The 27,372-nt window shown below is 52.6% G+C and overlaps 1 protein-coding gene and 1 pseudogene across 1 annotated transcript; both read left to right on the top strand.

Moving 5' to 3' along the window:
* Positions 1–2,547: 2,547 nt before the first annotated feature.
* Positions 2,548–11,129, top strand: LOC133340696 (serine/arginine-rich splicing factor 4-like). Its single transcript, XM_061549086.1, is given in 9 exon segments — positions 2,548–2,695; positions 4,874–5,081; positions 6,803–6,895; positions 7,569–7,592; positions 7,594–7,621; positions 7,624–7,741; positions 8,410–8,433; positions 8,594–8,679; positions 11,068–11,129. Coding segments are annotated over 9 exon segments (750 nt in total). The 5' UTR covers positions 2,548–2,588.
* Positions 11,130–13,388: 2,259 nt separating this feature from the next.
* Positions 13,389–25,370, top strand: LOC133340747 (sialic acid synthase-like; annotated as a pseudogene).
* The last annotated feature ends 2,002 nt before the right edge of the window (positions 25,371–27,372 follow it).

Here is a 27,372-nt window from a genome sequence, read left to right as displayed (position 1 = left end):
ATAATCCCCGCATTTCGTTGCAAAAAGTCACATATATCTTAGCAGAAAGTTGAAAAATGTTGCGTTCACTTCACACAAGCGCAGCCATTTCCCCTGTTGCCATGGAAACGTTATGAAGTGTTAGAGGCTACGTAGTTAGTTTTATTCAGGAGTTTATGCAACTTTACAGTTTAAGATTGCACTTTTGTTAGTAGTATGTAATTTACATTACTGTAAGACTGTACTGTTACTGTTTTGCTTACGTTACTGTGCCTGAAAACACTTATTTTACAGAAGATGTCTGTTTTGTATAGCTACCTCTGTAAAACAGGAAGCACACATTTTATTTTTTAATATTTTTTTATTCATTTTTACAGAAGTTGTAGCATATTCATTTTGTAAGCTACAGACTTGTTCGACTCAATGTTTTGTAAGTTTGAGCCATCTGTTTGTTAAGGTCTGAAATAAAACATGAGAACTTAAATATTCCCAGCACTTTCTGTGATGTAGTATGCTTGCTTATCATAGGAAGTAATAAGAAATGACTCTTTACATTAAAGTAGTAGCCTAGTGAATAGGGTGTTGGGGAATCACTTTTTTTTTCTCTTTTTCATCAAACCGCAGTTTTTGCAAGTTCCCGCAATTTTTGCAAGTTTCCGCAATTTAATCGCATAAAATTGCATAAATATCCCGCATATTACATCGCATTTTTAAGAAAACGTGCCGCATAATCAAGGATTTTTGCCCGCAACAATTACCAAAAAACTCCGCGTTTTTCTGGAGGGACTGTACTGTGCATCTGTGAAAAAATAGCTTTATAGCTGGTCGGATTCCTCCAGTACATAAATAAACCCATACTTTTCGATTTAAAGCTTTCGTGACTGCAGGGATTCATCTTCTTGGTTCTTTCGGTAAAGTCACGTAGAAGGAAAATAAAATAATATAAATATTTATTATTTATAAAACATTTTATTATTTATTTTATTTTCCTTCTACGTGACTTTACCGAAAGAACCAAGAAGATAAACCCATACTTGTCAACCCCTTATCAGTGGCGACCTTATTACAGACCAATTCCGACCTTAGTGGTCACCCCGTGCCCCTTATAAACCTCAACGTTCATCCCACACAGTCCCATCACAGGGCAGAGAAACACAAACAAATAGACACAAACACAGATTTGTGCCCATATTGAAACGTCTGCACGCCGGATGGACCTGAAAACTAAATTTTCCTGTACAAGAATACGGGCAAAACCGTACGGGTAGACAGCTGTGGCGAATAACATGATTCTGGATCATAATATAGTTATTTTGGAGGGTTAGATCGCCTAAATATGCGTCGTTAAACCTCATTGTACGATAATCTAAAGTTACAGTGACGTCACAGCTCTAGTGCCCTTCCTCGCCACTCAGCAGCAGCACGTCACGAAATCATCCGCGAAGTGACGTCACCCATTCACGTCATCTCGCCGCCACAAGACACAAGCGGCGGATGACGTCACGGCCCGCCCCCCTCCCGCCGCCAACGAATAATATACACGCGGAGAGCGCGAGCGGCTATGACGTCACCGACGTCCCCCCTCCTCCTTATTTACTGACGGAAGTGACGTCATCCCCTTCTCCACCGCCAGGAGTCTTCCTTTTCCGGCCGCGCTGCTGCAGCCGCCGCCACGAAATCATCCGCGAAGTGACGTCACCCATTTCTCGACGTCATCTCGCCGCCACAAGACACAAGCGGCGGATGACGTCATGGCCCGCCCCCTTCCCGCCGCCAACGAATAAGAGCGCGAGCGGCTATGACGTCACCGACGTCCCCCCCTCCTTATTTACTGACGGAAGTGACGTCAACCCCCCCTCCACCGCCAGGAGTCTTCCTTTTCCGGTTGCGCTGCTGCAGCCGCCGCCACGAAATCATCCGCGAAGTGACGTCACCCATTTCTCGACGTCATCTCGCCGCCACAAGACACAAGCGGCGGACGTCGGCCATGGCCCGCCCCCTTCCCGCCGCCAACGAATAAGAGCGCGAGCGGCTATGACGTCACCGACGTCCCCCCCCTTATTTACTGACGGAAGTGACGTCAACCCCCCCCCACCGCCAGGAGTCTTCCTTTTCCGGTTGCGCTGCTGCAGCCGCCGCCACGAAATCATCCGCGAAGTGACGTCACCCATTTCTCGACGTCATCTCGCCGCCACAAGACACAAGCGGCGGATGACGTCATGGCCCGCCCCCTTCCCGCCGCCAACGAATAAGAGCGCGAGCGGCTATGACGTCACCGACGTCCCCCCCTCCTTATTTACTGACGGAAGTGACGTCAACCCCCCCCCGCCAGGAGTCTTCCTTTTCCGGTTGCGCTGCAGCCGCCGCCGCCACGAAATCATCCGCGAAGTGACGTCACCCATTTCTCGACGTCATCTCGCCGCCACAAGACACAAGCGGCGGATGACGTCACGGCCCGCCCCCCTTCCCGCCGCCAACGAATAAGAGCGCGAGCGGCTATGACGTCACCGACGTCCCCCCCTCCTTATTTACTGACGGAAGTGACGTCATCCCCCCTCCACCGCCAGGAGTCTTCCTTTTCCGGTTGCGCTGCAGCCGCCGCCGCCGCCATGGCGCGAGTTTACATCGGCAAGCTGAGCTACCAGGCGCGCGAGCGGGACGTGGAGCGATTCTTCAAGGGCTTCGGTCGTCTCGTCGACATCACCGTCAAGAATGGGTACGGGGCGGTTGGTTTTGTGCGGTGGTGGTGGTGTGTGAGGGGGTTGTGGTTGTGGTGGTGGTGACGGTGCCCAGAGGGGAGGAGGGGAAAGCCGCGAGGCGCGCGGGAAAGAGGCGCGGGAATGGAGGGGTAGGCCCGAGGGGGGCGGGGCTTGTGGGGGAGGGGGGGCACAACCCCCCACAACCCCCACCATAATATTCTTAGGTTTTTTTCGGTAAAGTCACGTAGGTAAAAAATTTAAATTAATAAAAGTAAAAAATAATAAAAGTAAAAAAATAAAAGTTAAAAAAATAATAAAAGTTAAAAAAATTAAAATTAATAAAAGTTAAAATAAAAATAATAAAAGTTGAAAAAATAATAAAAGTTAAAAAAATGAAATAAAAATCACGACGTTTCGGAGGCAACACACGCTTCCGTCTTCAGGTGGAGCCGTCACGGCACGACGGCTGTATCAAGATGGTACACGGGGAAGAAGCTGTTGCACGTGGGGGGGGGGGGGGGGGGGTAGCGAGAGAGATGTTTTAATAGAGATGGATCGGTGATGGTATAGATGTGTTATTGTGACTTTACCGAAAGAACCAAAGAATAATTCCTGCAGTCACGAAAGCTCCAAAGTTAAGATTGTGTTATTGGTGGTTGAGGGGAAGATAGGGGAGGGGAGGGAGCGACACAATGGGAGAGATGTACACTATAAGATTTTTTCGGTAAAGTCACGTTAGATTAAAAAAATATATAAATATAAGATGTACACTGTTGAAGCAATACAGTCGTGGAGGAAGATGTCTCGAGAAACGTGGTGGTGGTGGGAGGGTAGGTGGATACACAGAGATGGAGATTCATCGTTCGAGGTGTATTGGAGAGCTGGTTGGGGGAGATGCATGTGGGGATATGTGTACAAGGGGCAGAGAAGGTTCGATTTCAGGATTTTATTTGTTCTAGCCGCAAGGGCCCAACGAGCTGAGTTTATATTTCATGGTCGTGCTCCGACGGTGCAGATGTTGTACAGTAAGGCTCTTGGCTACACTCGTGGTTACACGAGTCGCGATTCAAACAATCGATGTGTGTTAAAGGGGGAATAGGGAATCGGTGTTAGTTGATAGAGGGATGGAGAGCTAAGCGAATATTAAACGTGCGGATTATTGAGAGGGAGATAAGAAATTGACGACGAGAGAGAAATGAAAATTACGACGAGATAGGGAATAATTTAAGGATGCGGATGGTGTAGATGAGAAAAACGATAGAGATCGGGAGAGTAAGATATGTGGGGAGAGATGAGGGAGTATGTCGAGGAAAATGTTGTTTGAGGTGATAGAAGGGAGATGAAGGCGACACGACATGAAATGTGTGAAAGATATTTAGTGAAATATAGGTAGAGAATTCGATGTAACGACCAAAAGATGCGGAGAGACGGTAAAAAGAAGAGATGACACGGAGAGATAGGCGGTGAGAGATTTAGTTAATAGGCGGGAGAGATTGGAGATGGAATCGGGTTAAGTGAGCACAGATTGGTGATGAAACAAACTAAACTATGAACAGTTTATATTTGACCAGGTTAAGGCCCCCTGAGCGATGCAGCTCAGCGACCAGGCCACTAATGATGGCTCAACAAGAAATTGCTTATCACGTGGGAAAAAAACGATAGTTACCAAATACTTCAAAAGCAGACTGTGCAGAGAGCTGTGGATCGGTCTTATATAATAACGGAGAGATTGAAAAGTGAAAGCGAAGATGGAGATTGTCGAAAATATATTTCATTATATCTCCCCGCACATCTTTCATTTGCCGTATCGCCCTGAAGAAAGATGGGAATAAGGGGCGGAGGAACAGCCTTGCAATCGGTTCAACATTTTAATAAATAACAAATCTGCCTCCATGTTTGCTTCTACGTCTCTGGCGATGTACCCACGCCCATGTTTTTACGTCTGCGAGCGAGCTATCAAGGTGGTCCCGGGTTCTCTAATATCACCTCCACCATTGTAACTGGCGTCGTCTCCTCCTCATCCGTCTAAACCGTCCCCGATTATCTCGCTAATTTTTCTATCTGTATTATCTCTCCATTATCTCTCTCCCCCCCCCCCCCGTGCGTCTGTCCCTGCCGGCGTGATGGCCGTGTGCGCGCACGTGTGTGTGTGTGTGCGTGCATGTGCGTGTGCATGTGTGTGTGCATGTGCGTAGCTTTGGCTTTGTGGAGTTTGAGGATGCCCGCGACGCGGATGAAGCCGTCTATGAGCTCAACGGGAAGGACATGATGGGCATGCGCGTGATCGTCGAGCGCGCGCGTGACTCCTCTCGCGATGGTCGCTGGGGGGTCCGCCGCCTCGCGATTCTGCAGGTACCACCCGACACTCCAGCCCAGGTAATTCCCCCTCTCCTCCCCTCCCCTACCCACGAATGATATGCTAAGTACACCCACCCCGTCACTCCCCTCGGTCGATTTAACAACACTTAAGAAAAGCAAGAGGCATGACTTGTATTATGGTAAAATTAAAATTGTTAGTAGTTGGGTTATGCCTTGCATGCATGTCATGTGACCGCCGCCTTTGTATGTTCAATGAATGCCCTTCGCTTTGTGTAAACCACCAGCTGGGCAGAGCTGAACCTTTGGCCGTTTTGTTGTTTAAGGGACCAAATGTCGTGATGGGGGTTTCTCATCGTTTACAGAAAATGCGGGACTTGAATCGCGTCCCAGCCACTCTGCCCAACAACCCATAATCCACCCGCTACTATCGATTAACCCAAATCCACCCACCACAGTGGCTTGATTATTGTTGTGTAATTTAACCCACGTCGTATTGGTTTCTGTACAGTTTTGTTTGCTCAAGTTAATGATTTGGGTCGTGATTCGATTCAAAGATAAAATAAAAATCCGTACTTGTCTAATCTCATTTGTACTGTGTATCACATATGTACTGTCTGTCTTGATCCGGTCCAGTGCGGCTTCGAACCGCTTGCTCAAGCAGCTTCTGTGGGCCGGATAGAGGGACTAACGAGGCACGGCAATGGGTCTAGAGAAGAGATGGTCTGATGTGGTACGGGAGGATTTGGAGCTGATTGGACTGTCGATGACTGGTACCAGGCGGTGGGTGTCAAGATCGGTCCTCTGTGGAGAGGCTCTTGACGGTCGCTACTGGGCAGTTGAAGGTAGCCGCCCTCCAACGAGCAGAGCGCGGGGCGGCTAAACACAGCGAGGGTGGCACAGTGGGTGCGCACAGTTGGTGCATCTCAGTCAGTAACCCATAAACACCTGTCTGTCCCATGACAGCAAGCCTTAAACGCTGCATGTGGCCACAGTGTACCTAGTCTGGCACAAGCGCTGTGGTGACCTTACCGTCACTTAGTGGTGAATGGTGGCTGCTGTTTTGTGTGTATGTTTGCGTGCGTGTGTGCGTGCGAGAGGTGGCGCAGTTCTTAGTACACTGCGCTACAAACCCAGTGACCCTGAGTTTGATTCCCGGCCACAGCTTAACGTCGGTGGCGAGTGATATCTGAAACCGGTCCTGGGCCTCCCCTAGATGGACTCCCACTTTACAATGAGTACCTAGTGCAGTGCGTGCACATTAGCGCTGGGGGAAAAAAAGCAGTCGGGCTTAGTTTTTCTGACAGCCCTTGCCCCAACAGTCTATGTAGGCTATAAAGGGTATCACACGTGTGTGTGCGCACACGCATTCACAATTTGTGTATGGCGTGCATGTGTTGTGTACTCAACTGCATGGCACGTGTAGGTGATTGTGTTTCTGATGCGTGTGCGTGATTTGCATGCATTTGTGGTGTGTGTGCTGTATGTGTGATTGAGGTGTGTAATTTTGTGATAAATTTGTATGGGCATGGTGTGATATTTTGTGGTTGTGTGTGATTGTGATGGTGTGTGGTATGTATGTTGATGTGGTCTTGTGTGTTTCATGCGTTGTAATTGGTGTACGAGTGGCCAGTAGTTTTGCTTTATGTGCTGCTGTATGTGTATGTAATTGGTGCGTATGATGAATGTGTAATTGTGCTTTGTGAAACTGTATATATGATGAGCGTGTCGTCGTTATTAATGTATGCGTGTGTCCCCGCTGTGTGTGCGTGTCCCCTGCTGTGTTGATGTAAACGATGTGCTGCCAGGCATGGGCGCCGGTTCGGGCCACCATGTACGCACCGAGTACACGTCTCGTTGTGGAGAATCTATCTAGCCGCTGCAGCTGGCAAGACCTGAAGGTACGAGCGGTGTGACGTGGCGATGTCCAACCATTGCCCGTAACGTGATTGGCAAGAACCTTGCTGGTGCAAGTAATGATGAGGGCCCCCCTGTCTAAGTTACAAAATTTTCCCCCTTCCTAAACCAGCACCAACATTTCTGCTACCCTGTAACCCTGCTTGCAGTTGGACTGCCTTTACTCAATTCGCTTGTACTAACCTCGATACAGACTCCAACCCAACCCTATCCTCTAACACTAAATCAATTACAGACTGCAACCCTAACTTCCATACTTAACCGAGTACAAACTCCAACCCTATCCCCCAACGCTAAACCCTGTATAGACTCCAACCCTAACCTCCTCTAACACTGAACCCAATACAGACTGCAACACCTAACCTCCAACACTAAACCCAGTACAGACACCAAACCCTATCCTCCAACACTAAACCCAGTACAGACTCCAAGCCCTATCCTCCCAACACAAACCCAGTACACTCTCCAGTCCTCACCTTCACTAAATCCAATTCGGACTCTTAACTTCCAACACAAAACCAATGTTGATATCAACCTTCATTAACCTCTTCTTGTTTACTCTTTGAAAATGTTAATAATATTGAGCTATCCCCTGATAGTGATGATGATGATGACGACGCTGTGCCGTCCCCTCCCCCGGTTATTGCGCGTATGCAGGACCACATGCGGCAGGCGGGCGAGGGTGACCTACGCGGACACTAACCGTGGGCGAGCCACGAGGGCGTCATCGAGTTCCGCACGCTCGCCGACATGCGCCGCGCGCTTGACAAGCTCGACAACTCGGAGCTGTACGGGCGCCGCATTCGCCTGACGCGGCAGCGCGCCTCAAGGTGACGAACGCCTGCCCACACAAAGACAAAAAAAGACTTGACAATAACCAGCCCCCTGTATAGCCTGTTATAGCAAGTGCTGTTAGCGAGCACCTATGATGGTTGGCACGGCACACGAGGGGGTGGGGTGGCCCACCACACCCGGGGCCGCCTTAGTCTGGTGATATTTACACACCGCACCAGGGACTAATTTTAGGCTGAGTCGACCTAGGGAAGGTCCAGGACCGGTTCGGATAATCCCTGGTGTTGACCACGAGCGGGAATCGAACTCGGGTTGCCAGGATCGGGAGCAACGCACTAATTGCTACACGACCACTTCCCACACATCACGCAGACACACACGGCATGTCTATATATCTTGGAAAAGTAGGCCAAATGCTCTCTTGAAGGGCTGTCTCGAACTCCCTCCATTAGAGGCACTTCCGCCAACAGTGGTGTGATGCAGAATCAGAATCTTTTATACTGGAGGAATCTGATGAGCTATAAAACTTTTTTTAACAGATGTCCAGTAAGGGCAGGTTCAGAAGGTTACAACAAACACCTTTCTCAGCTTGTGATGTTATTGATATGGATTGTGTTTAATTTTCTTGTGAATGACCATGCGTGTGAATAGTTGAACGCCTCGTGGTGATTAATGGCGCTGGTCTGTGTGTGTGTGTATTTTACAGATCTGGCTCGCGTAGCCGCTCCCGGTGAGTAATGGACGTCTGTCTGTTGCACGATTACAGGCTCGCACAACCACACTCGCAACATGGGGGGGTGGGTGGTGTGGTGTGGCGATGTACAGCAACACAGAATGGGGAAACCCGAGTTGTCTAAAACTCTTCCCCCCTCTCTCCCATTCCTCTGCAGCTCGCGAAGCAGGAGCCGCCGTCGCTCGCCCTCACCGTTCGCCCCGGAGACGCTCCGGGTCTCGGTCGCCACGGAGAACGCTCAGGGTCTCGCCTCGCCACGGAGACGCTCCGGATCTCGCTCGCCACGGAGACGCTCCGGGTCTCGGTCGCCACGGAGACGCTCGGGCTCTAGGTCTCCGCGGAGACGCTCCGGGTCTCGCTCGCCGCGGAAGCGGTCGGCTTCCCGCTCGCCGCGTAAGCGGTCGGCTCCCCCGTCGCCACGGAAACGGTCTGCTTCCCGGTCTCCACGGAAACGCTCCGTTTCCCCATCCCCACGGAAACGCTCGGCTTCCCCGTTGCCGCGGAAAGCGATCCGCTTCCCCGTTTGCCACGTAAACGATCCCCTTCTCGGTCACCGCGGAAACGATCGGCTTCCCCGTCACCGCGCAAGCGATCCGCTTCCCCGTTGCCAAGGAAGCGGTCCGCTTTCTCCGTCGCCGAGGAAACGGTCCGCTTCCCCGTTGCCACGTAAGCGATCGGCGTCCCCGGTGTCACGGAAACGCTCCACCTCCCCCGCTTTGCGCAAGGGCTCCCGATCTCAGTCGCCACGGAAACGCGCACCGCTCTGCTTCCGGCAGCCGCTCGCGTTCCCCATCTCCCCGCGCGGCCTCACCCACAGCCGCAGCCCCGTGACCCGAGGTCGCAACCTTCCCCAGACCCCGTACCTCCTTCTCCCTTCCATTATTACCCTCTGTGTCACCCATGAACTCCCTGTACCCGCATAACCACCCCTGTACCCCCTAACCCCCATGCCTTTAGCCCCTTGAATTTCTGTATCCCCCTTGAACCTTACCGGTACTCCTGGCCATTCACTTCCTTTGTTTCACCCTGTGCTCCCATCACTTCTACTACCCTCTTCCCCCAACCTGCCCCTGTCTCTTGAATCTCCCAGAATCCCCAAGTCATCTCGGTACCCTCATGGTCCTCCCTGTACGTCCCCGTAACCCTCTACCGCGAGTCACCCTCCCTGTATGTTGCTACCTGTCTGCCATGTACCCAGTTTTCCCTTGTCAGAATTGTACCCTTTAACCTATCCCCTCACTCTCCCTGACTCATCCCTCGTTTTCCCTCCCCTGTTTCCCCTAATTCTACCATTGCCCCCCCCCCCATTTTACCTTCCCCTGTATTCCCCTAACTCATCGTTCACCGATTTAGAAAAGCAATCACCTGTCAATTACGTTCATTGATGAACAGGTGAGAACTGCATTTGTGCCGTTAGTTTAGTGGTGAGACGTAGGGCCTTGTACGTTAGGAAAGTGGTTAGACTTATCTCCTTTAAGCCCTACAAGTGCCCTTGTGACCCCCGCCACCAACCCACTCGGGGACAGGGTTTCCCAGACTACATTCCTCACGCCACGCGATGACGCGCCTCCCCTTGTTCAACCAACCACTTCCAATGCAGATTAAGTCGCCACAAGCGACACACGCCTGATGTTTGGTGAACAAGTCCCTCCCGGCAAGGTGGAGTGTCCTGTTCCAGAGTGAAAATGTGTGACGTTGGACACATTCGCCGCACGCACTCTAGTTACGCGCAACACATTGATTTTAAACCAGCACGCGCACGTGTGCGACGCACGAGCCAATCATCGGTGCGCAGCATCGTTGTGACTTCGTTTCCACTTGGAACGGAGACCATTGGTGTAAACGTCATCTTCTGCTACCACCGTATTTTGGAAGTCCCTTTCCCAGGCCATCTGTGCTATCGATCCCTGCGGTATCGTTATGGTTCAGAGCTCAAGACCGTCTGTAGCTTTGACGGTTTCTCTTGACGACGGCTGGCGAAATGCCACATTTCCCCTCGTCCCTCTGTTTCTACTCGGCGTGTCTAGAGATGCAGGCGCTTTCGGACGCGATTATAAATCCCACACTGTACCGTGTAATGTGGTCACTTGCAAGCGTTGGGAGTTTGGGAAACCGGGCCCCCCAGTGCCCACTTGCGCATACCCTTGCTCCATGGTCCCATCGAAATTCAGTCCGAGAACGGCCACTTTTATATCGCCGCTTCTGCATTTTGCGTTCACGTTTATCTTCCAGTGCCGTTGCTGTCTTGTGTTTTTATTTTTAAAATTTGAATGTTTGTGAGTACCCCCCTCCCACCACCTCTGGAAAACAAATTTTAGTTGGTCCGGGTTCTCTGGGGGGTTTGGGAGTCCGTGCAGTGTGATCTGACTGGGAGAGGAGGGGGGGAGTGTGTATGTGTGTCGCTCATGGGCTTTGGGGTAGAGGAAGAGGCGGTTAGGTTGATGGAGTGAGGGATGTGATGGGAGGTGTGAATTGTCAGTGCAGCTGGGGCGTGGTGGGGGAGCGGCGATTACAAACGAACGGCGCTGTCAAACCTCGGCGCTTCACCCTCGCAACCGGTCAATAAATTTCTAACAAATTCTGTGTTCGACTGCACGTGTCCTCGCTGTTGTGTGTGTGTGTGCTGTGCAGCTCCTCCGCATCTTCCGCTCGGCTTCAACTACGTGTTGTTTGGCTGGGAATCTCGGCGCTAGAGTCGGCTGCTCGCAATTGAAAGGGTGCGAGTTCAGGTGGCGTGTTGATTCGCGTTGAGTTTCCAAATGAGTACTGCTTTTGTAAAGTGAACAGTGGTTGTACCCGAGGGAGATTCTCACCCTTCCGGCCATAGGAACGTGGAGTGTCAACAAGCTTCGGGATATAGTAGTAGGTTTTTACCCTTTTAAAACTGGTACAAAACTGACACCTTTATTCAAGGCATCATGTTTGCAATGACCACAACACAAGTAGTCAAAAAAGCAACAAAAAGAAGCAACTCTGATAATGATAATAATATGCACTGTCCTTGAAGTTGAGCTTCGGGATGTTAAACAAATCTCAATAGTCACCGAGTAGGAAACCACCGACTTGTTTATCCTGTTCGATGTGTTCAATGTTTAATTCCACGTGCTGCGAGAATCGCCATTAACACGATTCCTAGAGCTCCCAGCACGTGGCGCTTACGTGGTACAACTTGAAAATATCTTGTTGGGTAATGGTGGTGCAGGTGTTTCTATACCGCACTACGAAACGGGAAACCCCAACTCCAGATTACCACCTTGCCACGTGGTGTCAGAACCTATACTATCCACCTATATTCTTAGGTTTTTTAAATCCTTTATATTAAGTTCACTTGCTTGCTTGCGTGCTTGCTTACGACCATGCAAATCTTTCGGTCGTTTTTTAACCCACTTCCCGTGATCCAATCGAGCTGACATTTTGCACACAGACTCGTGCGAGACAATGTTCGTGAAAATGTTTTTCTAAAATTTTACACTGTTTAGGAAAAAACAAATTAAATATTTAATTACCAATTGCTTAATACTGGCAGACAATCATCTGACCCATAGGTGGCAGCCATCTCAAGCCAGAGGACGAGAGGACTCTAGCCGCCACGCATATAAAGGATTTAGAGTGAAAAACTTTGTTTTTACGGGTTTACTTGTACCTACGTGACTTTACCGAACAAACCTAAGAATATGAATCCTTGCAGTCACGAAAGCTTCAAATCTAGAACTATCCACCTAGGTTGCTTCAGCTTCAAATGCGTGGCCTGGTGTGTGCAAACATCACTGCGGGGAGAATGTGGCTGGACTTGGTCCTGGGCACACCACCACCACCGCCCCCCTTTTGTGCCCCTTGCCATTATCATCATTGGCTTCCTTTAACTGTAACGTTGGTGAGAAATCTGTCGATGGCCTGCTTGTCAACTCGTCACTCAAGTTTGACATTCGTAGCCCTTGGGGGTGTTTTTTGGTTAGCGTCTTTTTACAATCAACCCCACCAAAACGAAAACACGTGCTTTCGTACAATGAGCTTCAATCACCCCCTCGCCTCTCGATAAGTAATTCACATTGTTTTAACCTGAGGTGTACACGTGTGATATTTAAATAATAATAGGTACTTTAAATAAAACAAAATTGTGAGTGACCATTCAATGTCCCCACGTGCAATGTGGTTCCATGACCCCTACGTAGATGGCCGACCCCCTAGGGAATATGGCCGACCCCTAGGTAAGATGGCCGACCCCCTAGGGAAAATGGCCGACCCCCTAGGTAAGATGGCCGCCCCGCGTCATAGGGGGTGGGGCATCAACCATGTGCCGCGTGACGTCCCCGGCAAACGACCGGATTATAAGACGCACCTTCCCACCCACCCCCCAATAACACGACACTATCTTAAGCAACAGTTCAAGGCATCTTACTTTCTGGAGCGTATTTGTTGTCGTCTTTAAGAATACGCCATTCGATACGTCGTGACGTCGGCAAAACGCATTGGGGCGCGGCTGCGTCGTGACGTCACGCACGCGCATGCCCGGGCGTCGTGACGTCATTAACGTCATTGGAGGCGTCGTGACGTCATTAACGTCATTGGAGGCGTCGTGACGTCATTAACGTCATTGGAGGCGTCGTGACGTCATTAACGTCATTGGAGGCGTCGTGACGTCATTAACGTCATTGGCGGCGTCGTGACGTCATTAACGTCATTGGAGGGCGTCGTGACGTCATTAACGTCATTGGAGGCGTCGTGACGTCATTAACGTCATTGGAGGCGTCGTGACGTCATTAACGTCATTGGAGGCGTCGTGACGTCACTGGAGGCGTCGTGAGCGCCACGTGTCTCGGTGCCTCCCGTGCATCCTTTTCCGGGCTTTGCTGCTGCCACTGCCGCTGCTGCTGCACCTGTTCACGTCAATTGCTGTTCCTGCCAATTCTGTGCTGTTCACATTGTGTCTGCTGTTACCGCTGATGTCCGCTGTTACCGCTGATCCTGCTGATTCCGCTGATACCGCTGATACCATCTCCTGGCCGCTCCTGATTATTCCGCTGATATCATCTGCTTAGGGATCAGCTACATCCGCGTTCTTGCTTCACCGCTTCTCCTTCTCCACCTCCGTATACTCGCAGCTCGTCGCGATGCCTCTGGAGTTCGAGTTGTGCCCGGGCAGGAAGATCGGCGGTGAGAACCCGTGTTTCATCATCGCCGAGATCGGTCAGAACCACCAGGGAGACTTGGAGATCGCCAAGAAGATGATCAAGATGGCAAAGGTGAGGAAGAGGAGGAGAAGGAGGGGGTGGGGGGGGTCTCACTCAGCATTGGACATTAGTGAAAAAGAGCGTCTTGGTTCTTTCGGTAAAGTCACGTAGAATGGGAATAATAAAATAATAAAAATAAAACATAAATTTTATTATAAAAATAATAAAATAATTTATTATAAAAATAATAAAATACTTTTATAATGTTTTATTTTTATTATTTTATTATTCCATTATACGTGACTTTACCGAAAGAACCAAGAAGATGAATCCCTGCAGTCACGAAAGCTTTAAATCGAAATGAAAAAGAGCTGTATTGCTAATCGGATTCCTCCAGCATGAATATAGATTCAGATTCTGGAATTTGGGTCAGACTCATGTCCCTCTCGTGGAGATGAACTCGGGTCCACCTCGTAGAGCTGACGTTATGTCCCCTGGCCAGAGGTCGCAAACAGGTTTTGATTCCTTACCCGTACCCGGCCGCACCAGGGTCGCAAATGGGTACCCATACCCGGCCGGGTACGGGTAACCGTTCCCTACCCGTACCCGGCCGGGTAGGGGTAGGGTACGGGTATCTGATTGCGACCTCTGGGATGAAGCCACGTTGCAGGCGCGGGTGGGTTGATTCTAGGAACTTGAATTGTGAGAGAGACAAGACGTTGGGAAATGAGTGACACACAGTTACTCACCAGTGACTCACGGCCTACCCGTACCCGGCTGCACCAGGGTCGCAAACAGGTACCCGTACCCGGCCGGGTAGCCGGGTATCGGGTAGGGTATGGATATCGGGTACCCGGTTGCGACCTCTGGCCCCCCCCCCCCCCCCGGTGAATGTGAAATCACGTCCCGTGGTGAAGTTCATCCTCGGTCCGCCTGGTGGAGCAGACCCGAAGTCTCCCTTGGTGGACATCAACTCCTCCTGGTGGAGATAAAATCACGTACCCCCCCCCCCCCCCCGGTGGAGTTTCATCCCCCCCCCCCCCCCATCCTCACTCGTGGTGAAGTAAATTTAATGTCCATCCAATGCTGGCTTCCTTCCGAATGCCGTGGGTCGCCTTAAGGCTTAAGCCCTCGAGTTCGACACCGGGGTTCAAAGTTCAGCGGTGCAAGGCGCGGCTTCCCGTGACGTTTGTTGCCTCCCCCCTCCCCTAGGGCACGAAATTCCTCCTCCCCAAATCCTCGTCTCGACATAATTCTTGGCAATAAACCGAGACGTGCTTCGGTTAAACGTTGATTTTGTTTAACCAGGTGTCTGTCTGTGTGACAGTCTGGCTAAAGCACAGCAAGTTGGCACAGTAGGGGGGGACACAGGTGGTGCATCAGCCAGTCATCTCAGTCAGTCGACCCGTGGCACCTGGGTCTGCCCCGTGACCTGCCAGCGGGCGTTCGACACTTCATGTGGCCTCAAGGTGCACATGGCCTGGCACAAGCGTCGTGGTGACGTCACCGCCACTTAGTGGTGAATGGCGTTTGTTGTTGTTGAGAGATAACTCCAGAGCCCGGGATAGAATCTCATGTGCAAGAGTGGCCCTGTGGGTGTTAGTCCGCTGGTAGGGGTGGGGGGGCGATGGTTGGTGCCGTGAGTAGGAGGCCCGATTGAGTGGTGTGGTGGTGGTGGTGTCGTGGGATTATCGTTGCGGCTATTTGCCAGATGCAAGTTGGCACAGTAGGGGGCACAGGTGGTGCATCAGCCAGTCATCTCGGCCATCTCAGTCAGTCGACCTGTGGCACCTGGGTCTGCCCCGTGACCTACCGGCGGGCGTTCGACACTTCACGTGGCCTTAAGGTGCACATGGCCTGGCAGAAGCGTCGTGGTGACGTCACCGCCACTTAGTGGCGAATGGCGGTTGTTGTTGTTGTGTGTATAAATGTTTGTACGTGTGTTGGCACAGTAGAGGGTACAGCTGGTGGTGCATCTGCCAGTCGTCTCAAGACGGCCAACCCACGGCACCAGCTGGGTCTGTCCCGAGACCTCCTCCAGTCAGCAGCGAGCCTTCGACACGTCTCGTGGCAGCCTCAAAGTGCACCTAGCCTGGCACAGGCGCCGTGGTGACATCACCGTCACTTAGTGGCGAATTGGGGGTATTGGTAATGGTGGGGTCACCATGGGGAGCGGTGGCGCAGTGGTTAGCGTGTTGGGCTACAAGCCCGGCGATTCCCACTCGCTACGGCCAACACCAGTGACTATTATATGAACCGGTCCTGGGCTTCCCCTAGGTTAACTTGGCCTCAAACAGTACCCATGCTTTGTGCGTTGTGTAAACATCGTCACCGGGGAGACAAAGGCGGTCGGGCGAGGTGCTGGCAAGCCACCGCCTTGGGTAACGTACCGGCCTGCATAGGTGCTCGTTAACAGCACTTGCTCCAAAAAATATGTTTAGGCTATACGGCGGGTCTTGGTCTTGGTAGAGTTGCCACCTGTGCCTGGGTTTTCCAGAATTGCCCTTGTCGAGTGAGAAGCAGCAGCTTTGTTGAAACATCTGGAAGAGGTCTTCCTGGAGCATAATAATACTAGTTTTGTAATAATAGTCACAGCAATTCACCACTCGGCACAATGCATTAACACGATTTTCTCCCCTCTCCCGGCACGGTGAGATTGTTACCCATCTCACGGTTTGGCCCGGTGGGAAAGCCTCGTGTGTTTACACATGGGGATGGGTTGTGTGTGCACGTGGGTGTGTTTTTGTGCTCACCTGGGTGTGTGTGTGTATACGTGGCCGTGTGTACCCAGCGCTCCAGATAAGCTGCATAGTGGCGCTATTTAAGCTTATAACACGGTGTGACATTTTAATATAATCCAGGGCTTAATGTCAGCCGGGGTCTGTTCAGGTTTGCTATCGGTGCAGGTACAGGAACACTTTCGTTTGGTTAGAGACCAGAGCATGGACGAATCTCAAAGCAGAGTCTTTATTTAGCCTTGCAGATTTATTTGGCCGGCGAAAGACGTGCATGCAAATAACTACAGTGCCGTAACTATATAACACATGCGTGCGAGACCTAAATAAACAAATAAAATAAGAATAAATCAACAGGACTAAATAAATAAACAAAACTCAATAAATAAACATGTGGAGTGACGTCACGTGGGGGGGGGGTAGGCCTCATGTGGAGTGACGTCACGCGTGGGACACACACACACATTCTCTTGGCTCATTATATTAGCAATGCTCACTGAACAACTTCTATTCAAAGACTGAACGAAACAGACGGCGCGTGGCGCGAACGTCGTGGAAGGTTTGGGATGACATCGGACGAAAGAGGAAAGCCACGTGGACGAAATTTGAAATGTGGTTGTGATTGAAAACGGCCGAAAGAGCGAAGCGATGAAAGTCCAGGAAGGTATCGCTGTACTCATCAGATGCCACCTGGCCAGAGGTTGCAAACCGGGTACCTGATACCCATACCCTACCCGATACCCGGCTACCCGTACCCAGCCGGGTACGGGTAGCCAGCCGGGTACGGGTAGGGTACGGGTAGGGTACGGGTACCCGTTTGCGACCCTGGTGCGGCTGGGTACGGGTACGGGTAAGGAATCAAAACCCGTTTGCGACCTCTGCACCTGGCGCAGGCTACCTCCGACTTCGAAAATATTCAGTGAGATCTCATCATGGTATGGGAAGCGGCAGTGCCGTGGTTTGCGCCCTGCAAACCTGGTGACCGAGTTCGATTCCCCGCTCCTGCCCGCGGCCAACTTCAGCGTGGAGTATCTGAACCGGTCCTGTGCCTCCTCTAGGTCGACTCAGCCTTGAAAACGAGTACCTAGGATGGTGTGGAAGCGTCAGCACTGGGGAGACAAAGGCGGTCGGTCGTCTGGCTGATGACATTACCCCCCTCGTGCACCGTGCCGGCCTTCAGTGTTGCTCGCTTGAAGCACTTGGCCCAACAGCCTGTGTTGGCTACATGGGGGATCTTTGTCTTTGTGTGTACACAGGACTGTGGTGCGGACTGCGCCAAGTTCCAGAAGAGTGAATTGGACCACAAGTTCAACCGTGCCGCACTCGAGCGGCCATACACCTCCAAGCACTCGTGGGGTGAGTCCCACCGCACTAATCACACCACGCTGACCACATCATACTAACCACATCATACTAACCACACCACGCTAACCACACCACGCTAACCACATCATACTAATCACACCACACTGACCACATCATACTAACCACACCACACTAATCACACGACACTAACCACATCATACTAACCACACCACACTAACCATACTAACTACACCACGCTAACCACATCATACTAACCACACCACACTAACCACATCATACTAACCACACCACGCTGACCACATCATACTAACCACACCACACTAACCACACCACGCTAACCACATCATACTAACCACACCACACTAACCACATCATACTAACCACACCACACTAACCACATCATACTAACCACACCACGCTAACCACATCATATTAACCACACCACGCTAACCACACCACACTAACCACACCACACTAACCACATCATACTAACCACACCACGCTAACCACACCACGCTAACCACATCACGCTAACCACACCACGCTAACCACATCACACTAACCACACCACACTAACCACATCATACTAACCACACCACGCTAACCACACCACACTAACCACACCACACTAACCACATCATACTAACCACACCACGCTAACCACACCACGCTAACCACATCACGCTAACCACACCACGCTAACCACATCACGCTAACCACACCACACTAACCACATCATACTAACCACACCACGCTAACCACACCATGCTAACCACATCATACTAACCACATCATACTAACCACACCACGCTAACCACATCATACTAACCACACCACGCTAACCACATCATACTAACAACACCACGCTAACCACATCATACTAACCACACCACACTAACCACATCATACGAACCATACTAACCACACCACACTAACCACATCATACTAACCACACCACACTAACCACACCACCCTAACCATACTAACTACACCACGCTAACCACATCATACTAACCATACTAACCACACCACACTAACCACATCATACGAACCATACTAACCACACCACACTAACCACATCATACTAACCACATCATACTAACCACACCACGCTAACCACACCACATTAACCATACTAACCACACCACGCTAACCACATCATACTAACCACACCACGCTAACCACATCATACTAACCACACCACACTAACCACATCATACCACACCACGCTAACCACATCATACTAACCACACCACACTAACCACATCATACTAACCACACCACGCTAACCACATCATACTAACCACACCACACTAACCATACTAACCACACCACGCTAACCACATCATACTAACCACACCACGCTAACCACATCATACTAACCACACCACACTAACCACACCAGACTAACCACACCACGCTAACCACATCATACTAACCATACCACACTAACCACACCACACTAACCATACTAACCACACCACACTAACCACATCATTCTAACCACACCACACTAACCACAACCACACTAACCATACTAACCACACCACGCTAACCACATCATACTAACCACACTACACTAACCACACCACACTAACCATACTAACCACACCACGCTAACCACATCATACTAACCACACCACACTAACCACACCACATTAACCATACTAACCACACCACGCTAACCACATCATTCTAACCATACCACACTAACCACACCACGCTAACCACATCATACTAACCACACACTAACCACACCACATTAACTATACTAACCACACCACACTAACCACATCATTCTAACCACACCACACTAACCACACCACACTAACCACATCATTTTAACCATACCACACTAACCACACCACGCTAACCACATCATACTAACCACACACTAACCACACCACATTAACTATACTAACCACACCACACTAACCACATCATTCTAACCACACCACACTAACCACACCACACTAACCACACATTAACCATACTAATCCCACCACGCTAACCACATTATACTAACCACACCACACTAACCACACCACACTAACCATACTAACCACACCACACTAACCACACCACATTAACCATACTAACCACACCACACTAACCTGACTAACCATACCTTACTACAGGAACATTTCACCACGCTGCATTAACCTCACCACATTGCACTGGCACGACAACACGTACTCAGCGGTGCTCCGCAGGGCCTTGGGAAGCTGTGCACCACCGTCCCAGATCCCTACGATTTAGTCGCCACGTTGAGTCGCTTTCATTTACACTACGAACCCGCCCGACCCCAGTTGGATTTCCGATCACGGCCGACACCAGTGGCAAAATTTCGATTTAAAGCTTTCGTGACTGCAGGGATTCATCTTCTTGGTTCTTTCGGTAAAGTCACGTAGAATGGAAATAATAAAATAATAAAATAAAACATAAGTAAAATAATTCTCACGACGTTTCGGCCACAACGCAAGCAGCCGTCCTCAGGTGGAGAACAGGTCTGTCGAGAAGACAGTTTGAATGACACAACCCATTTCACAAGTAGTACTAATCGCATATCTGCATTTCCCATAAATATGCTAAATTCCTCTTGATATGCAAATTCTTTTGTCAAGGCACTCTCCCCCCCTCCAACCCAGCTTAAATAGACACTCCAAGCCTAGGTTGTGTCATTCAGACTCTGTCTTCTCGACAGACCTGTCCTTCACCTGAGGACGGCTGCTTGCGTTGTGGCCGAAACGTCGTGAAAATTATTTAATGTGTTACTTTTATTATTTTATTATTTCCATTTTACGTGACTTTACCGAAAGAAACAAGAAGACCAGTGGCAAATATACTTAAAACTTTCCTGGGCCTCCCTGGGTTGGCTGAGCCTTAAATGAGGAGCACCGGGTGCATCGCCACAGGGGAGATGAAGGCGTCCGGGAGTGGTGTTAGCAACAGCACCACTCCTCGTGTTCCGCGTTGGCCTTAATAGGCGTCGCTCGCAAACGGCTCGGTTAACGCTGTGCGGTGGTGGGCGGGGGTCTCTCTCGGTGTAGGAGCAACGTACGGGGAGCACAAGCGGCACCTGGAGTTCAGCCATGACCAGTACCGCGAGCTGCAGCGCTACGCCAAGGAGGTCGGCATCTTCTTCACGGCGTCCGGCATGGATGAGGTGCGTGCCCACGCACAACAACAACAAGCAGCAGCAGCAGCAGCCGCCCATTCGCCACAAAGTGGCGGTGACGTCGGCGCAGAGCTTGTGCCGGGCTAGGTGCACTTTGAGGCTGCCGTGGGAAGTGTGGCAGGCTCGCGACCGCTGCTGGTCGGAAGGGGTTATGGGACAGACCCACCAGGTGTTCATGTTTCGATGACTGAGATAACCGACAGATGCGCATCGTCTGTGGTGCCCACTGTGGCAGCTTTCTGTGCACAAAATAAAGACAAAGATCCCCCGTATAGCCTTAACAGAATGTTGAGGCAAGTGCGGTTAGTGAGCACCTATGAAGGCCGCACGACACACAAGGAGGTGGGTGGCCACCACCATGCCCGACCGCCTTTGTCTCCCTAGTGGCGATGTTTACACACCGCACCAGATACTCATTTGAGGCTGAGTCTTCCTAGGAGAGGCCTAGGACTGGTTCAGATAATCGTCACCGGTTTTGGCTGTGAGAGGGAATCGAACTCGGGTCGCCGGGTTGTTAGCGAACAACCGCACAGGTGCGCATGCACAAATGCACACACAAGTACACACAGTTTCAGTTTCATTTATTTGGTATCACCCTGTGAGCCATTCGGCTCTTGAATCGGGTGCAACCGCAACAACAAAAAACAAAAACAATAAAACATCTTGAAGTGACTTTGCGCAAACAGAAAAAATCCAGGAAAAAACTGCAAAGTCTTCCAGAAAAAAAAAATCACCGTCCACCACGCTGTGCAAAAAATCCCAGTACACGCGGACAGGTACACGCGTGTATGTACAAGCTGAGTTAGAATAAGAAATTGTACAGTTCTCCATGCCCCCTGTCTCCCTGTCCCCATGTCCCCCCTATCCCCATGTCCCCCTGTCCCCATGTCCCCCTGTCCCAGATGGCCGTGGAGTTCCTCCATGAGTTGAACGTTCCGTTCTTCAAGGTCGGCTCGGGAGACACCAACAACCTCCCCTACCTGGAGAGCACCGCCAAGAAGGGTGACGCTCTCAGCTACAACAGCCACACCACCACCACCACAAATATCAACCACTGACGTCACAACCACCACGATGATGACGTTGAGCGATGTTGTTTGACGACGCCGAACCATGTTGGGCATGGTTAACGGTGATCTCTTGGTGTTGATGATTTAGTTGTTGTTGTCGTTGTTGTTGTCGTCGTGTGCCGCTGGTCAGGCCGGCCAATGGTGATCTCGAGCGGCATGCAGAGCATGGAGACGATGCGCCGTGTCTACGCCACAGGTGAAGCCGCTCAACCCCAACTTCATGCCTCCTGCAGTGCACCAGCGCCTACCCCCTGGAGCCACGCGACGTGAATCTGCGTGTGCTCACCGTGAGCCTCGCCACCACCCCGCTCCTCTCCTCACCACCTACCACCACCGCTCCCTCACCACTACCACCACCTCCTTGCCACTACCACCACCAATTCCTACCACTACCACCACTACCACCACCGCTCCTCACCACTACCACCACAAAAACCACCACGCCTCCTCACCACTACCATCCACCACTCCTCCCCACTACCCACCACCACTCCTCACCACTACCACCAACCAACTGTCGCCGCACCACTACACACCACCGCTCCTCACCACTACCACCACCGCTCCTCACCACTACCACCACACTCTCGCCACTACCACACCACTCCTCACCACTCACCACCGCTCCTCGCCACTACCACCACCACTCCTCACCACTACCACCACCACTCCTCACCACTACCACCACCGCTCCTCGCCACTACCACCACCGCTCACCACTACCACCACCACTCCTCACCACTACCACCACCTCCTCACCACTACCACCACCGCTCCTCACCACTACCACCACCACTCCTCACCACTACCACCACCACTCCTCACCACTACCACCACCACTCCTCACCACTACCACCACGCTCCTCACCACTACCACCACCACTCGCCACTACCACCACCATCCTCACCACTATCACCACCGCTCTCACCACTACCACCACCGCTCCTCACCACTACCACCACCGCTCCTCACCACTACCACCACCGCTCCTCACCACTACCACCACCGCTCTCACCACTACCACCACCACTCCTCACCACTACCACCACGCTTCTCACCACTACCACCACGCTTCTCACCACTACTCTACCACCGCCATTCCTCACTCCCCACAGAGTGCTCGCCTAGCCCTCGCCTCAGCGCCACTCGTGCTCACCGCTGCTTGCTCTTACTTCCTCGCCGCTCACCACCGCCGCTCCGCGCTGCTCCTTGCCGCTCACCGAGTGCTTGCCTTGGGCCACCTCACCACTCATCCTCTCACCCCCGTCTCCTCCCCAGTCTCCTCCTCCTCCACCGTGTGCACTCTAACCCTCCTACACCTCCACCCTCTCCCCCCAACTCTCTCTCTCTCCCTTGCCTGCCCCTCCTTGCCCCCCAGACCTACCAGCAGGAGTTCCCGGACGTGCCGGTGGGGCTACTCGGGTCACGAGAGCGGGGCTGACGGTGACGCTGGCGGCGGTGGCGCTGGGGCCAAGGTGGTGGAGCGCCACGTGACGCTGGACCGCACGTGAAGGGCAGCGACCACGAGGCGTCGCTGGAGCCCTCCGAGCTGGCGCAGCTGGTGCTCGAGGTGCGCGCCGTCGAGGCAGCGCTCGGCTCGCCCGCCAAGCGCATGCTGCCCTGCGAGCAGGCCTGCCACACCAAGGTGAGACATGGTGGGGGTGGTGGGGGAGACACGGTGGTGGTGAGGAGGCCTGCCACACCAAGGTGGGACTCGTGGTGGGGGAGGTGGGGGAGAGACGGTGGTGGTGAGGAGGCCTGCCACACCAAGGTGGGACTCGTGGTGTGGGAGGTGGGGGAGACACGGTGGTGGTGAGGAGGCCTGCCACACCAAGGTGGGACTCGTGGTGGGGGAGGTGGGGGAGAGACGGTGGTGGTGAGGAGGCCTGCCACACCAAGGTGGGACTCGTGGTGGGGGAGGTGGGGGAGAGACGGTGGTGGTGAGGAGGCCTGCCACACCAAGGTGGGACTCGTGGTGGGGGAGGCGTGGGGGAGACACGGGGGGCGGGGGTGGTGAGGGGAGACACGGTGGTGGTGAGGAGGCCTGCCACACCAAGGTGGGACTCGTGGTGGGGGAGGTGGGGGAGAGACGGTGGTGGTGAGGAGGCCTGCCACACCAAGGTGGGACTCGTGGTGGGGGAGGCGTGGGGGAGACACGGGGGGCGGGGGTGGTGAGGGGAGACACGGTGGTGGTGAGGAGGCCTGCCACACCAAGGTGGGACTCGTGGTGGGGGAGGTGGGGGAGAGACGGTGGTGGTGAGGAGGCCTGCCACACCAAGGTGGGACTCGTGGTGGGGGAGGTGGGGGAGAGACGGTGGTGGTGAGGAGGCCTGCCACACCAAGGTGGGACTCGTGGTGGGAGGTGGGGGAGACACGGTGGTGGTGAGGAGGCCTGCCACACCAAGGTGGGACTCGTGGTGGGGGAGGTGGGGGAGAGACGGTGGTGGTGAGGAGGCCTGCCACACCAAGGTGGGACTCGTGGTGGGGAGGTGGGGGAGAGACGGTGGTGGTGAGGAGGCCTGCCACAAAGGTGGGACTCGTGGTGGGGGAGGCGTGGGGGAGACACGGGGGGCGGGGGTGGTGAGGGGAGACGCGGTGGTGGTGAGGAGGCCTGCCACACCAAGGTGGGACTCGTGGTGGGGGAGGTGGGGGAGAGACGGTGGTGGTGAGGAGGCCTGCCACACCAAGGTGGGACTCGTGGTGGGGGAGGCGTGGGGAGACACGGGGGGCGGGGGTGGTGAGGGGAGACACGGTGGTGGTGAGGAGGCCTGCCACACCAAGGTGAGACACGTGTTGGGGGGTGGTGGGGGGAGGTGTTGGGGAGAGACGGGGTGTGGGGGGTGAGGAGTCTCCAATACCAACGTGGGGGGGCGTGGAGGTGGAGAGGGGAGACACGGGGGTTGTGAGGAGGCCTGGCACACCAAGGTGAGACGTGGGGGGAGGGGCAGGGGGATGAGGTGTGGGGGGGAGACACGGGAACGGTGGTGGTGAGGAAGCCTGGCACACCGAGGTGAGATGTGATGATAGCTCAACGAAGTGGCTTGTGGACTTTGATAGCAGCCAAATACTCTTCAACGCGTGTTTTTAAATGGGGGGGGTTGCAAGACATCTGGACCACCCTGTACACCCGTGTGCGCAGTGCGGCGCTTCCCACTGCGCTTCCACCCCTAATTGCAGCGGTACACCTCCGTGCTTGCGCATCCCCTCTCCCCCCCCCCCGCCCTCTCTCGCGTAGCTGGGCAAGTCGGTGGTGGCGCGCGTGGACATCGCGGCGGGTGCCAAGGTGACCCTCGAGCAGCTGACGGTGAAGGTGGCGGAGCCGCGCGGCGTCGCGCCCGAGCTCATCTACAGCCTCGTGGGCCGCACCGCCGCGCGCGCCATCCTCGCCGACGACTCCGTCACCGAGGACGCCCTGCAGTGACGAGGGGGGGTGGGCGGTGAAGGCCGTAGGGTGAGGGGAGTGGTGGGGGGGTGAGTGGAGGGGAGTGGTGGGGTGCGGGGCCGAGTGCGGAAGGATCGGGGCGTGCCGGGGTGTTGGGAGTGGCCAGGTAAACGAGGGAGGCGTCGTGAGATAACTATTGAATCTTCTATTGAAAACGAATCTCTTTTTAGAGGTTGATTTTTGTGTTTGGTTTGTTGTCCTTCCCCCGCAACTCCGATGAGCACATTTGGCTACGCACGTACGTACGTAATTCTAGATTTGAAGTTTTCGTGACTGCAAGGATTCATACTCTTAGGTTTTTTCGGTAAAGTCACGATGGTAAAAAAATAAAAATTAATAACGTAATGATTGGGGCGTGACCGGGGAAGGAGGCAAACGTGGCTTGAAAAGAAGTGGGGCATCCCCGTGAAGAGGACGTGCAGCTGTGAGGAGGGGAAGCGGCCGGGAGGAGGTGTGAGAGTGGCCAGGCCAGTGTGGCTACCTGCGTAAGACACCACACGGGAATGATCAACTCGACTCTTATTTACAGCAGCGCAAACCGGCGGGGTTACTTTAAATCCGGTGGAGGGGGACGTCTCTTATTGAGCACCGGCTAGGGATTTGAAATACCTTTGCCAGGCCAACCGTAGATGAACGCGGGCCTCCACGTCAGAGGTCGCAAACGGGTTTTGATTCCTTACCCGTACCCGTACCCGGCCGCACCAGGGTCGCAAACGGGTACCCGTACCCGTACCCGGCTGTACTCGTACCCTACCCGTACCCGGCCGGGTACGGGTAGGGTACGGGTATCGGGTACCTGATTGCGACCTCTGGTATGAAGCCATGTTGCAGGCGCGGGTGGGTTGATTCTAGGAACTTGAATTGTGAGAAGAGACAAGACGTTGGGAAATGAGTGGCAAACAGTTACTCACCAGTAACTCGCGGTCTACCCGTACCCGTACCCGGCCGCACCAGGGTCGCAAACGGGTACCTGTACCCGTACCCGGCCGGGTACGGGTAGCCGGGTATCGGGTAGGGTACGGGTATCGGGTACCCGGTTGCGACCTCTGCTCCACGTCATCCACTAATAACACTAAACTATTGCGGCTCGCTGCGTTTATCACAGGGTGTTGTTGCCAGATCGGAAATATGCCCCTCCCTCTAGTACCCTATTAGTGCTGCTAAGATGCTTGTCCTGCCTCAGTGCCTTGGCGACGCTGACAGAGCCACTCCCGGGAAATCTCCAGCCGTTGTGGTTTCTGGCCAAACCCGTCTTTTTCCAGTAACGGCGGGGCCCCAGTTCCAAGCAATGCTACTTGAAGTTGTCAAACCATTTTTTAAACATATATAGTTGGGCAACCTGCTTGCGGTGACGGATTAATATCGATTGCTGTGGGATGTTTTGAATTGGCGCAGGGCTTTTGCGTGGCCGCGGGCCGTGTGAAATGAAGTAGCGGGGGCCACGTCCTGGCCCATGGGCTGTGGAGTTTTCCTCGCCCAGTTCTAAACCAGCCGCCTTCGAAGTGGGGGAAACTGTGAAAGAACACTTAGTGCCACTATGTGTGGGTTGCGGTTGTTGTTAATCATTATAATTAGGAGGTAATTGTGTTGATTGTGGTGTTGGTGAAGGTGGGAGGGGGGGAGTAAAAGGCATCGCACACTGGCGCTATGCAATCAGATTTGAAGCTTTCATGACTGCAAGGATTCATATTCTTAGGTTTTTTCGGTAAAGTCACGTAGGTAAAAATTTTAAATTAAAATTAATAAAAATAAAATAAAAATCACGACGTTTCAGAGGCAACACTTTTATTAATTTTATTTTTTGACCTACGTGACTTTACCGAAAACCTTAGAATATAGCTATGCAATCAATCGACGTTAGTAACGGAGTCACTTATACCCCTGCCGCCTCCGTGGTGTAGGTGTTGAATCTGCTGTCAGGTCCTGTGTGCGACTTGGTTCAATAAACGAGCCTGCAAGGCCACGCTTTCACAGCGGCGGTCGTCTTTGGTGGATTTTTTTTGTCTTGGGACC

The sequence above is a fragment of the Lethenteron reissneri genome, chromosome 10 (assembly GCF_015708825.2).
Source record: "Lethenteron reissneri isolate LAM-NWPU_2019-01 chromosome 10, ASM1570882v1, whole genome shotgun sequence".
Classification (NCBI taxonomy): Eukaryota; Metazoa; Chordata; class Hyperoartia; order Petromyzontiformes; family Petromyzontidae; genus Lethenteron; species Lethenteron reissneri.
Note: the sequence above shows the minus strand (reverse complement) of the source record. Positions and strands in the feature narration are given on the sequence as shown.